Genomic DNA, 12,359 nt, shown 5'->3' with positions numbered 1-12,359 from the left:
ATATATTAGGCAGCACGTGAACATTTTGTCCTCAAAGTTGATGTGTTAGAAGCAGGAAAAATGGGCAAGCGTAAGAATTTGAGCGAGTTTGACAAGGGCCAAATTGTAATGGCTAGACGACTGGGTCAAAGCATCTACAAAACCCTCTTGTGTGGTGTTCCCGGTCTCCAAGCAATGGAAGAAGGTGGCCTGGTATGATGAATCACGTTCTCTTTTACATCACGTGGATGGCCGGGTGTGTGTGCGTCGCTTACCTGGGGAACACATGGCACTACGGATGCACTATGGAAAGAAGGCAAGCCGCCAGAGGCAGTGTGACACTTTGGGCAATGTTCTGCTGGGAAACCTTGGGTCCTGACATCCATGTGGATGTTACTTTGTCACGTACCGCCTATTTAAGCATTGTTTCAGACCATGTACACCCTTTAATGGAAATTGTATTCCCTGGTGGCTGTGGCCTCTTTCAGCATAATACTGCGCCCTGCCACAAAGCAAAAATTGTTCAGGAATGGTTTGAGGAGCACAACAATGAGTTTGAAGTGTTGACTTGGCCTCTAAATTCACCAGATCTCAATCCAATCGAGCATCTGTGGGATGTGCTGAACAAACAAGTCCGATCCATGGAGGCCCCACCTCGCAATTTACAGGATCTACTGCTAACATCTTGGGGAACACATTCCAGGGCAGCAGGACTGGAGCAAGGCATGACAAACCAATAAGGCTCCTACACAAGGAACAAAAGCTGTGTTTTCATCGCAGGAACTTTCCCTAAGAACTAGGGACTTTGGGGTACTAGGTGTATTTCGACTGTAGGGACCAGGGTCTAAATGAAGTTCCTGGTAAAAATGTCCCCCTCAGGAAGTCCTTGCACATGAGGTACTTTTTCAAAGTTCAGGAACTTTCGGGGGTGGGACTTGGGCGCTGAACATGTTGATTGGTTAAGTTCATGCAGCATTTTGATTGGTTGACTCCGCAGCATTTTATTTCAAACACTAGTTTGAAAAGTCTGCCATGTCTTTAAAAGGTGCTTTCAGTAGCTCTTTAGCTAACTTTACCATCAATGTTGTTTGTGTACCTTTAAAAGAAGAGGTTAGCAGATTTTCAACCAATTTGTTTTGGTTACAGTGTTGGTTGTAAATTAACAATCTGTACTCTTTCTCCATGTTACCTGCACCCAAATATCCCTTTGTATTTGTCAACAAAAGTACACCGGACGATGCAAAATGCATAATTTTGTGTCATCTGGCAGACTTTTGACAGCTCCATGGCTTTTGTGAAAATTACAAATGTATTTCTGCATCCACGGAAAGTTCGATCGAGTGCATTATGGATTTTGAAGTTCACCTGCCTTTTTTTTTTCAAAAGGGAACACTAAAGCCCCTTTTCACTGTTTTCTCCAGTAGCACTGGTAAAAAAAGTTTTATTAAAACCCCACCTTGCCAATGGTGAATTACCTTTTTAAATACCAATACCACAATAGTGTTAGATGCTACACTGCCATAAATCGACATGGATCAGCATAATCCTCATCTGGATTTTATGTAAATTACACTGATATAGTGAGTTTTAACAAGCTGTCTACACAATAATATATTCCCTTAAAAAGAAACAACTTGGGCATAATTTCTCAGGATTTTCTCTGTATGATATGTTTCCTCGTTGTGTGTACCAATGTTTGCGCTCTATTTTTTTATTCAGTCTTCCTGTCTTTTAGCTTCATACATTTTCTGCTTTTTCGGCCATGATTGTCCCATTGTCTCCATTGAACACACAAAAAGTGTGTTCCATTGCCCAATTTACATTCTTCGCATCATCAATTTACACTATGAAACATAGGGAACCAATGAGCAAGAGGATTCTCTCTGATTATTGTGAAACACAGCAAAATGCATTACATCATTTAAACACTTTTAATAAAAAACTATTGTGTACAATATTCATGTGAGTACACCATTCAGATGACTCTTCACAAAACAATTTATTTCTCAACATGTACAACTTTTGAAACTATAATGCTCATTTGAGTTTTCCAAGACCTATGACCCTATTGATTGAAGACTTTAATCTCCTGTCAGTATGTGATCTGCATGTGTAGCGCACAGCTGTGTATCAATCTTGGGTGAGACTTATCATCTTCACTGAAAGATGACACGGGCAGAAGCAATCAGCTTGTTACATTTGAAAGCAATTCTAATTTGCGCTAGGGAGAATCAAAATGAAGCAGGATAACCTTTCATTTTGATTTTTGCTTGTGGCACCATGCCCACCTCGCTGGCAAAGGAACGATTTCCGAGAACTCACTCATGTGCATTAATAATCCAACAGCACAATCAGAATTGTACAATAGCCTCATGCTAACATCTCCCACCATTGTGCTCAGAAATGGGCTGATTGAGAATGCTGATTTTAGATTGCAGGTCTCATAAAGCCTATACAAATCTCTCCTTGCATGGATTTCAATCCAAAGACAGCTGTGTGAAGTCTATTAGAGGCATTGAATATCCTACAATTCTATGTGCTCTCTGTTTATACATCTTTTATAATATCAGCTTGACATTTTTCCTGACAAAGAAGATAGCTTGATATATATATATATATATATATATATATATTAGGGATGCAACAATACAGTTAGTCCACGGTTCAATACATACCTCGGTTTTTAACCACGGTTTTTGGTTCGGTTCGGTTCGGTTCTGATGGCTTGTCACATCAGTGTTTTGCTATTCTATTCTTAAGCGACAGGAACAGCAAGAGAAAAAATACTATTTTTATTGTAATACTCTTTCTTTATTTTACTTGAATTGAAGCTTAAACCTTAAACCTTACTTAAACTTATAACTTTACTTTAAAAAAAAAAAAAAAAAACCTTGTACACATTCCTAGTGTATTGTATAATATAAAATAAATATATATAAAGATTTACACTGGCAGCTCAGAGCTGTACAGAAGCATTTAAGTATGAAATTGAATGAACAAATGTTAAAACAAAACACTACATAGACTTCACTATAACATATACATTGATTCTTATTAAAACTACTGTATTGGTTTTTCAGTCAAGAGCAGTGAGTGATTTTCTTTTTGTCTTTTGTTGTTGTATTTACATTAAAGGGATAGTTCCTTCAAAAAGGAAAATTCTGTCATCGAGAAATGAATACAGGTTTGGAACAATATTAGAATGAGTAAATAATTACATAATTTTAGAGGTGAACTGACCCTTTAAGGACCGCGTGTTCACTGGCTGCACTGCTGTCATTTTAAGACCTCCGTGCATCTAATAAACAGACACACGCGATTTTACTTTCACTTTAGACATAACCGACTGTGTTTATGTTAACCTTGTGTGTATTTGACAGTATTAGCGCAGTAAGACGACTACTTAGTTCAGTAATCACGTGTTTGACAGGCGTTTAGTGTGGGCACTCGGAAAAGCATGTTAAAACCGCGCACGCGAATGAGCCGGCCAGGCTTTAAAACGCATGCAAAGAAGGAACTTTCTTGATTGTGAATAACTATAATGTTAAGAATATATATAAAAGTATATATATACTTTTCAAGAAACTGTGTGTCAGTTCTTTAAGCAATCTACATTTCATGCATTAAAAAGAGTATTTTGGCACTGAGGTTCTAAATTCATTATTAGAGATCACAGTTGGGCATATCTGGCCATGTCTTCATCTTTTTTTCTTCTTCATATGAAGTGCCAGAAGCAGTATATGATCTGACATCACAATCATAGGATGTATCTTGAGCGATCCTGAACAAAGAATGGCTTGGGAGAAGGAGGAAAGCAATCATGCAAGTAAAAAGCACAAGCAGCATACCAAATCATGTATTGAAACAAACAACAACAGGAGAGTTTTTTTAAGGTGTAACAAGCGAAAGCGATAGACATAAATCAAAAGATTTTTCACATATGTATTTTTATTTGTCAAACAAAAGAGCTGTCTATATGCTAGCAATGGCTGTCCTCCTTTGTACACTTCGCTTTAACTAATAGTGTATAATTGGTATATCTAACCATAGCATTTGCTTGACACGGAATGAACAAAAAAGAAATATGACACTTGTTTTTTTTTTTTTTTGGAACAGCTGACAGCGTAAACGCAAAACCAAAAGATTATGTGGCCCTCTGGGTCTCTCTTGAATTTAACTCTATACATGTTTTCAAACAATCACTGTTCACAGCACATGTCATGGAAATGCTGGACTATCAGACCCACCAATATATACATATATATATATATATATATATATATATATATATATATATATATATATATGTATATATTAGTTATTATTTAAGAAAATGTGTCTGTGGACCTCATATTTTGGCATTTTTTTTCCTTCTAATACAGTCATCCTCAAAAGGTCTGTACAAGACTGTTAAATGTGCACACAAGTCATTTGAACAGTGTTAGAGAAGAATCTCACAGACAAAGGGAAATGTTAGACAAGAATTACTAATATTACCTACATTTATGTCGATAGTCATGATAAACATAGAAACATGATGCCAACATTTATCTAGTTAAAAAATATGGTACTGCACTTGATATGATGTATGCTGAATTCATGTCAACACTTCTCTGAATTTTTTTTTTAATATGTCACATTCAAGACTGTACAAATAGTGTTACACCCCCCCCCCAATGGGTTCTTGTATATATATATATATATATATATATATATATATATAACATATTTGTCATGAGCCCAGAAAATTCTCAAAAAGTATAACAAAAAAGTTGATGCAGTGATTTCACAATCCAACACTGCTCACCTTTGAATTTAATAACTAGATTTCGATGATTACCTAACAGCTGTATAAACATCTGTATTTAATCTTTGCATACATGACAGCTGTTATTTAATGGTGCCTTAGTATATGTAAAGGGGAGAAAGAATAATCCCACTTAGTGTAGTCCAACACATTTTTGTATGTTTATATTTCTTCACATTTTTTGACAAGCACATACAAATGTGGGATATTTCAAAGGGACATTGCATTCCACCAAAGTTAGATTTAATTATACGATTGTAAAATTGACATCTATCCTGAGGTTTTTACAATCAAGAAAAACAAAAATACAGTAGTACAGCTAAGTAAAAGGTAAACAGCCTGAAAAACGGAGACATCTGGAAGTTTCACAAAAATATTGTACACATAAAAAAACTTCTAAACATTTAATTTCCAAGGACATTATTTTCTTAAACATTTCTCCTGTCATTGTTACAGACTGCCTGCGTAATAACCTGTAAGTGAATGTACATTTAACTTCATAACTTTCCATCAGTTGTCTATGTGTGTGACATTAGCCCCTTTCACACAATAATACTGGTAATATTACCAGAATGATTTTAACGGTGAACACAAAAATATGCTGTTCACACAAGCAATGCCATTCTGGATTTTTCCTGGTAAGACACCGTTCACACATCAACAGGAAAATACCGGTAAATTCTGTGATGTCAGTCATCGGAAATTATCTATAAATACTGCCCCATTGTCTTCATCCACCTGCATAAGAAGCAGCGCTTTAGTTTCACTATCTGTTCAATATAACAACATCTTTTTGAAATCTAAATGTGGCAGGCATAACGGATGATCAAACAAAACGCGATTGCTCTTAAAAACACAACACTTGTGTAATAGTATCAAACTGCAGAGCCACAGCGCTGATGAATGGAAAAGGCGGCTGGGTCTCGAGCGTGACACATTGATAAAGCTGCAAGATGTGCCACAACGGTCAATAATGATCAGCGTATATTTAGATAGAAAAAACTATTAAAAGCCTTACTGTAAACATGCGGAGTAATGACATCATCTAAGTCTTTATGATTGCCCCAAAGCAGACTTCTTACGTCAGCGCGTTCTGATTCCATAGGTGAATATACGGTAAACATCATTCCATGTTCACACACCGTACATTACCGGTAATTTACTGGAAATGTTACAACTTTCCTTACTGGTAAATTGCCGGAACCAATGTACCGGTATTTTTGAAAAGGTCCTGTTCACACATGATCTGTTACCGGTAATTTACCAGTAAAGACCCTATGTGTGAAAGGGGCTGTTGTTAATTCACCTGTTATGGATACTTCCAGTACTGTAGTGTTGTTTTTATTTTTATGACAATTCATTACATTATGGGGCATGTAACAGTGTCTTTAAAAAAGTACAGGAAATCAGATCATACAAATTTGAAATGACTGATAAAAATTATCTATGAAATGCTTTAATTTGAACTTAAACATCTTGTTGACTTTATACTTCTAGTAATGTTTGCATCATGCAGTTATTTTGCGTTTTACATATAATACAATATCATCATATTGTTGTCTACACAACAATGTCAGTGTTGGTTGTGATATAACTTCAGTCAGGCCTGCTGTTAAAATGAAAGTAGAAACATATTTTACATTTTAATGTTAGTCTTTTCTGCTATGTGTTGTGATTTTTTTGATTATGGCCCAAAAAGCATTGCATGTCATTTTTTGTTGTTTAAAGTGACACTGTACAGTGGCTATTGTTCCACTGCGTAAACCACAGTGAAATAACCCACATCCTCCATTTAACTCTCTCTCAAAAAAATAAAAAAATAAAAATAAAAATAAAAATTACAAGATTAAATTCACTAAATAGCACAGACCACATAAAGGACAAACAAGCAGGACATGAACGATGACTAAACCCCACCTCTTTAGAAAAAACAAAAACAAAACAAAAAACATAAAAAAATTGAGAATTCAAATGAAACCAATTTTATTTTTACATGTTTAGAGCACAGTTTATATTGAACATGGACCAAAGTGTAGCAAAGAGAAAATTAATTTGGGGTCTTCAGTCTTCCTCTGTGCATCCCAGTAACTCTGCGCGCAAAGTGATTCTTCCGTACCATGACCACGGAAGAATTCGAATGAATCTGGCATAGATGGGAGGATCTATCACGTTCTTTCTGTGGGTGTCATTATCAAAATTTCCTTGAAAGACCTTAAGGAAAAAAATAAAAAATTCACATTATACACGTCATTTTACACATACAATTCTAGACAAATAAAACTGCGGTAACACTTTAGAACAATGGTCCGTCATTAATAGGTAACTATGCAGGAAGTAATGCAGGACTAATGAGTATGACTACATTAACACTTCAGCTACTATTAACTAATATAGAAACAAGCTTAACTAATCGGAAAGTAATATTGAATTTAGGACTAGGATAGTTCTTTATTAGGTAATCAATAATTACTGAATAAGATCCATTTTATGATGCATTCAGAGTAAAAAGATTATTGATTATGACTATAATCAGAGTAAAAAGATTATTGGTTACGATTGATTACACAATAATATTCTTTATAATTTGTCAGTTAGTTAATAGTTATTAATGAAGCTAATCTTATTAAGTAATTATGGATTACTTAACAAGTAACTACTACTAAATTTGATATAATGTACTAGTGGTGTCAACAATAATCGATTCGGCAATGCATCGCAATGCGGGGCATGCACGATTCAGCATCGATGCGGCTAAGTGCCATAATCGATTATGTCATCGTTTATTTTCTGGCCTTGAGTTGGACAATAAAGTTGTGAAGTTTCAATTACTTCCGGGGTCATAACAACAACAACAATCAAGATGGCTGAGGCGGAGGGAGATTACTGATGAATTAAAACACTTATGTTCACTGCTGGAAAAAGTTGGCTGTTATTATTGCTCTATTTAATTTCAAATGGTTCTAAAGCAGAGAAGAGAAACATTGTGATTTATGCAACAGTGATTTATGTTTTCTTTTTCAGGTTTGAAAATGCCATATCCAATACCCTGTACCATTCAATTTTATTTTATTTAATGACATTTATGTCAAAGATACAGGAGAGTGATAATACACACATAGCAGCCAATAAAATCTGTTGTTCAATATCTGACTGCTTGTATATCCTCATGACTGATTAAAAATTTGCCTTGTTGTGTGCAGTAGAATTTTGATGCATCGCAATGCATCGTAGAATCGAATTGAATCGAACCGTTACCTGGTGAATCGTAATCGAATCGAATTGTTAGGGCAGTTCCAATGCACACCCCCATAATGTACTGATTAGTTAAGCTTGTTTCCATATTAGTTAATAGTAGTAGCTGAAGTGTTAATGCAGTAATACTCATTAGTCCTGCATTACTTCCTGCATAGTTACTTATTAATGCTGGACTATTATTCTAAAGTGTTACCAAAATTGTTTATAGCTTTCATTTTTATTTCATTTCATTTCATTTTCATATTTTTAGCAGGTTTACCTACAGTAGTATGTAGTAATGTTACACTATGTGTAACAGCACAACTGTTTTCAATATTGATAATAATCAGAAATGTGTTGAGATGACACAGAAAGTTTTAAACTGCTCAGTTTTGGTTTACAGGTCACCAATTAAAAGATCAAAAGAAATAAAGGCTAATTCACAGTGATTAGTTCATTTGCTCTTGGTGAAATCAACTTGACTCTGTATTTCCAACAGCAGACGCATATTTACAATACAGAGAAAGGAAGTACAGTTCATGATTTATGAATAACCCTTGAGTGTGCAGCTGAACTGATGCTGAAGGCAAACAAAGCTCAAGTACGTCGCTCAGTGTAAAGAGTTCAGAGATGGGTGCATTTCTGTAAGTAACAAAAAGGCTGGCTGGGAACTAAGTCTTCATGGGCTTCAAAGACAAATTTCACTGAGCTCTCAGAGCACTGACAGCCCATATTCATCAGTAGAGAGTAAACAATCAGAGCACAGAGATCCTGTGTGTCTAATTGTTGGTGTCATAAGCATTACATAAATGTGTGACATATTCCCTCTCTCTCTTAATTCTGCACTAAATCAAAGTTCCCTTTTGCACCACGGAACAAATCTCGTGTTTTGTAGCTCGACTCTTTCCAATGCACTCTGAGGCAGGGTGAGGGGAAATGTCATAAAAAATTGATTAGGCAAAAGGGCAGCTCAAAACATGAACTCGTTTGCTGAACTTCTCATCTGATGCCTTGTGTGTTTGCAGGGAATACGTGCACAGGAAAGTCTTTCAATGCCAAGCATTTCCCACCAGGCTTTTATAATGATAAGGTCTGCATGCTTTGGCCATGAGCATGGATAGATAGTACAGTGGGAAAGAAGTTAAGTAAGATTTAAAAGAAAGCCTGACTGTATCTGCAGTCACTACTGGGGAAGAACGCTACTAAATGTGTTTTTTATTTGGTCCTACTTTATATTAGGTGGCTACTATGGCTACTATGTACTCACATCAAAACATAAGTACGATTTACTTATTGTGTTCATATTAGATTGAGGTGGGATACAGGTAAAGTTACACTGTAAAAAATAAAAACGGAAGATGTACTGGTAATTTTCTACCAGGACATTATCCAGTAATTGTACAGACATTTCTGTTAACCCTTAAAACACAAATTAATGCAATGTGTAATTCAAAATACAGGTAAAACACCTGTAAAAAAAACCAATAAACAAAATTCCTTCATATTTATACAGTACATTATGCCCAATTTTAATAACTTTATTTTTTTACAGTGTAGGGACAGGTGTGGTGATATGGGTAAGTTTAAGGTTGGGGTTAGGTGTAAGGGTAGTATCAACAGTGAAATTATACATTTAAATACAGAAATTAATTACAGATGTAATTACATGCATGTAATTGTTTTAATGCGAGTACAATGTAAAAACATGTATGTACACAATAAGTGCATTGTATCAAATGATTAATTTAAATGTTAATACATAGTACTTAAGGCCACCTAATATAAAGTGGGTAATTTTATTTTAAATGAACTTTTGTAGCTTGACAGCAGTATAGCATAAGCTTTACACTATCAATATGTTTTCATTTCAAGGAGTTAAATGTAAACAAAGTGGTTCAGAGAGAGTAAATCTGATTAAACTGAAGCTATTCACCAATTTTCCCTGCACAGAAGTTGTTGTAAGGAGGTTTTGTCTTTTTTTTTGAGGAAAACAAATATTTGTAACATTGCATTTTTTTTTCACTTTCATTAGTTGTATTTAGTGCAAATGTATTTGTTAAAGTTTAATGGTGTCACTCTATTTTAGATCCTCATTGTATGTATTTGTCAAAATAAATGGCATCATGTGATACGTAGCTTGACTCCTATATAAATACCTAGTTCAGTCATGAAACTCTAAAGAGCGCATGCGGTCCTTTACATGCAATCTGCAAGCAATCACATTAGCATTACCACATGGCACAAGCTGATTGGCTTCTACTGATCATGCAGCCATTGAGATTGCTTGCTCAACATTTAAATAGTCTGGTTCATTGTTTGCTGTAAACTATGCTGCGTGCTATCAGAGTTCCTCTAAAACCCCCCACCTCCCCCAGCTCCACCTGTCTAGGTCTCCACCTGTCTAGCAGCAGGTATGTGTATCTATTAGCAGTAGCAAGTCCAGACTTACTCTGCAGCAGCAGCAGTAACAATCAACAGCAGCAGTATAGATCTAGTCCGCCAAAACTTTTATGCAAAATGGAAATACTGGCAAGACTTTCTAACATTTTCAAATGAGGACACAAGTTATTCGTTGAGAAAAAAATGGTCTTAAATGCAATGCATAGGTTGTCCTACAAACACAGACTCTAGGTTATCCTTTATTTTGTAGATGAGTTTGAAACATCAAGGTATACTGATATCCGCACACACAATTTCTGTATATCCAGTGGTTAAAACAACAATGCATTCATTCAGGACGTGCAGTTGTTGAAACCTACAGGTGTGGACCTTGATGGACTGTTGCCCCTGGTTCAGGCACAACAGTTGGACTATCGGTAAGTCCATCTTTAAATAGGTCCATTCTTCTGTCAAATGTGGCTGTGGTATAAAGCGCACAACAAAGGAGAATATCAAACAGAACTTTCTTCATTAGATCCACTATCAGAAACACAGGAGATTGCTGGAGAATAACACAAACCGAAACCACTTAAACATAGACAAAGGAACAGAATGAAACCCAGGGTATAAATTAGGGATGCACCGAATCCAGATTTTTGGGGTTCGGCCGAATACCGAATCCACTGGTTAAGATTCGGCCGAATCCGAAACCGAATACCGAATCCTACTCCCATCCTCAGTCCATTATCACAGTAAACACATTAACGAAGTAAACAACGTCCACAGCAGTGTAGGGATGCTATTGACCATTTAACCGTTAACCGAATGTAAGAACTTTGACCGATTAATACTACCAGTTAAACGGTTTAAATGTTTTTAACGCTTTTTTGTTTGTTTGTTTTTTGATGCATGGTAAAGAAAAATATGCTGTATAGCGTTATTTGTTCACTCAAGGAGCGCATCGACATGTGCAACCACAAACCAGATAGGCTATTTCTCGCAAAATGAAGCAATGGAAAAGCTTACTGTGTGGGACCATTTCGACAGAAAAATACAGCAGCAGAACAAGCTCCTGACTGGTGGAAAGCAAATGAACGGCACTTCCCGAGGCTGGCCACTCTAGCGAGGCGTTATCTCTGTATTCCCGGGACATCAGTGCCATCTGAAGCCTTGATTAATGCTTTTAATAGTGTGGTTTTGGTCAAGTTTACCAAAGTAAACATTGTCGCGTATGTTCTTCTCGCCGCTGTTTCCTGATGGTTTATAGAAAAATTTATAGAGTCATCCTCTGTCGTTTAAAAGAACAGAACAACGTAGAGCACAGGGGGCGCGCGCTCGAGACAGAAGGATTGAGAGGTTGTTTTCTTCCGCGGGTTTAACTGTCAACAGGCTGTGCTCCAGACTAACCCACATCACTTAGACATGTTAATTAAATATTGAGGATTGAGGTAGCCTAGGCCTTCTATTTTTATTTGAACAATAAAAAAAATGATTCCGGTTCTTCAAAGCTAACGGATTCAGTGTTCTTTCGTTTTGTCATCTTAATTTGGTAATTATTTAAGTGAAAAATATTTAGTGAAGGCCTTATGTATTTTATTCTTTTTATTTATATTTTATCTGATCTATATGCGGCTGTTTGCACGGTAAAATAAAATACATTTTGGCTGCTGTCTGTAGATTCCTTCATGCACAACTCGTATTCTATCGGATGTTTCATACGCAAATGTTTTAACAGCGGCTGTTGTTTAGGGTCCTTGTCATCACGAGACAAATCGCCATTGCAAATTGAACATGTAGCTCGACTTTGACTTAAAGTTTCTACTGCCACGTTTTCTGTTCATGAGTTTCATTTTCACTTTCAACGGCGACATCATTACGTTCGATCAGCGGAGCGCGCGTAGTGCAAGCCTAGGGTTCGGGTTCGGAGGAAAAAAATTCTGAGGTTCGGCAGAAACCGAAC

The 12,359-nt window shown here is 36.2% G+C and overlaps 1 protein-coding gene across 2 annotated transcripts in view; it reads right to left on the bottom strand.

Moving 5' to 3' along the window:
• Window positions 1–4,924: 4,924 nt before the first annotated feature.
• edil3a (EGF-like repeats and discoidin I-like domains 3a) overlaps window positions 4,925–12,359 on the bottom strand; it is a 295,097-nt gene continuing 287,662 nt past the window's right edge. For both annotated transcript variants that reach the window (XM_079815049.1, XM_079815050.1), the window contains one exon: window positions 4,925–6,997. In XM_079815049.1, coding sequence (XP_079671175.1) covers window positions 6,848–6,997 — 150 coding nt within the window. In that variant the 3' untranslated portion in view covers window positions 4,925–6,847. The remainder of the gene's footprint in view (window positions 6,998–12,359) is intronic.

The sequence above is a fragment of the Gobio gobio genome, assembly GCF_949357685.1.
Source record: "Gobio gobio genome assembly, chromosome: 4".
Classification (NCBI taxonomy): domain Eukaryota; kingdom Metazoa; phylum Chordata; class Actinopteri; order Cypriniformes; family Gobionidae; genus Gobio; species Gobio gobio.
Note: the sequence above shows the minus strand (reverse complement) of the source record. Positions and strands in the feature narration are given on the sequence as shown.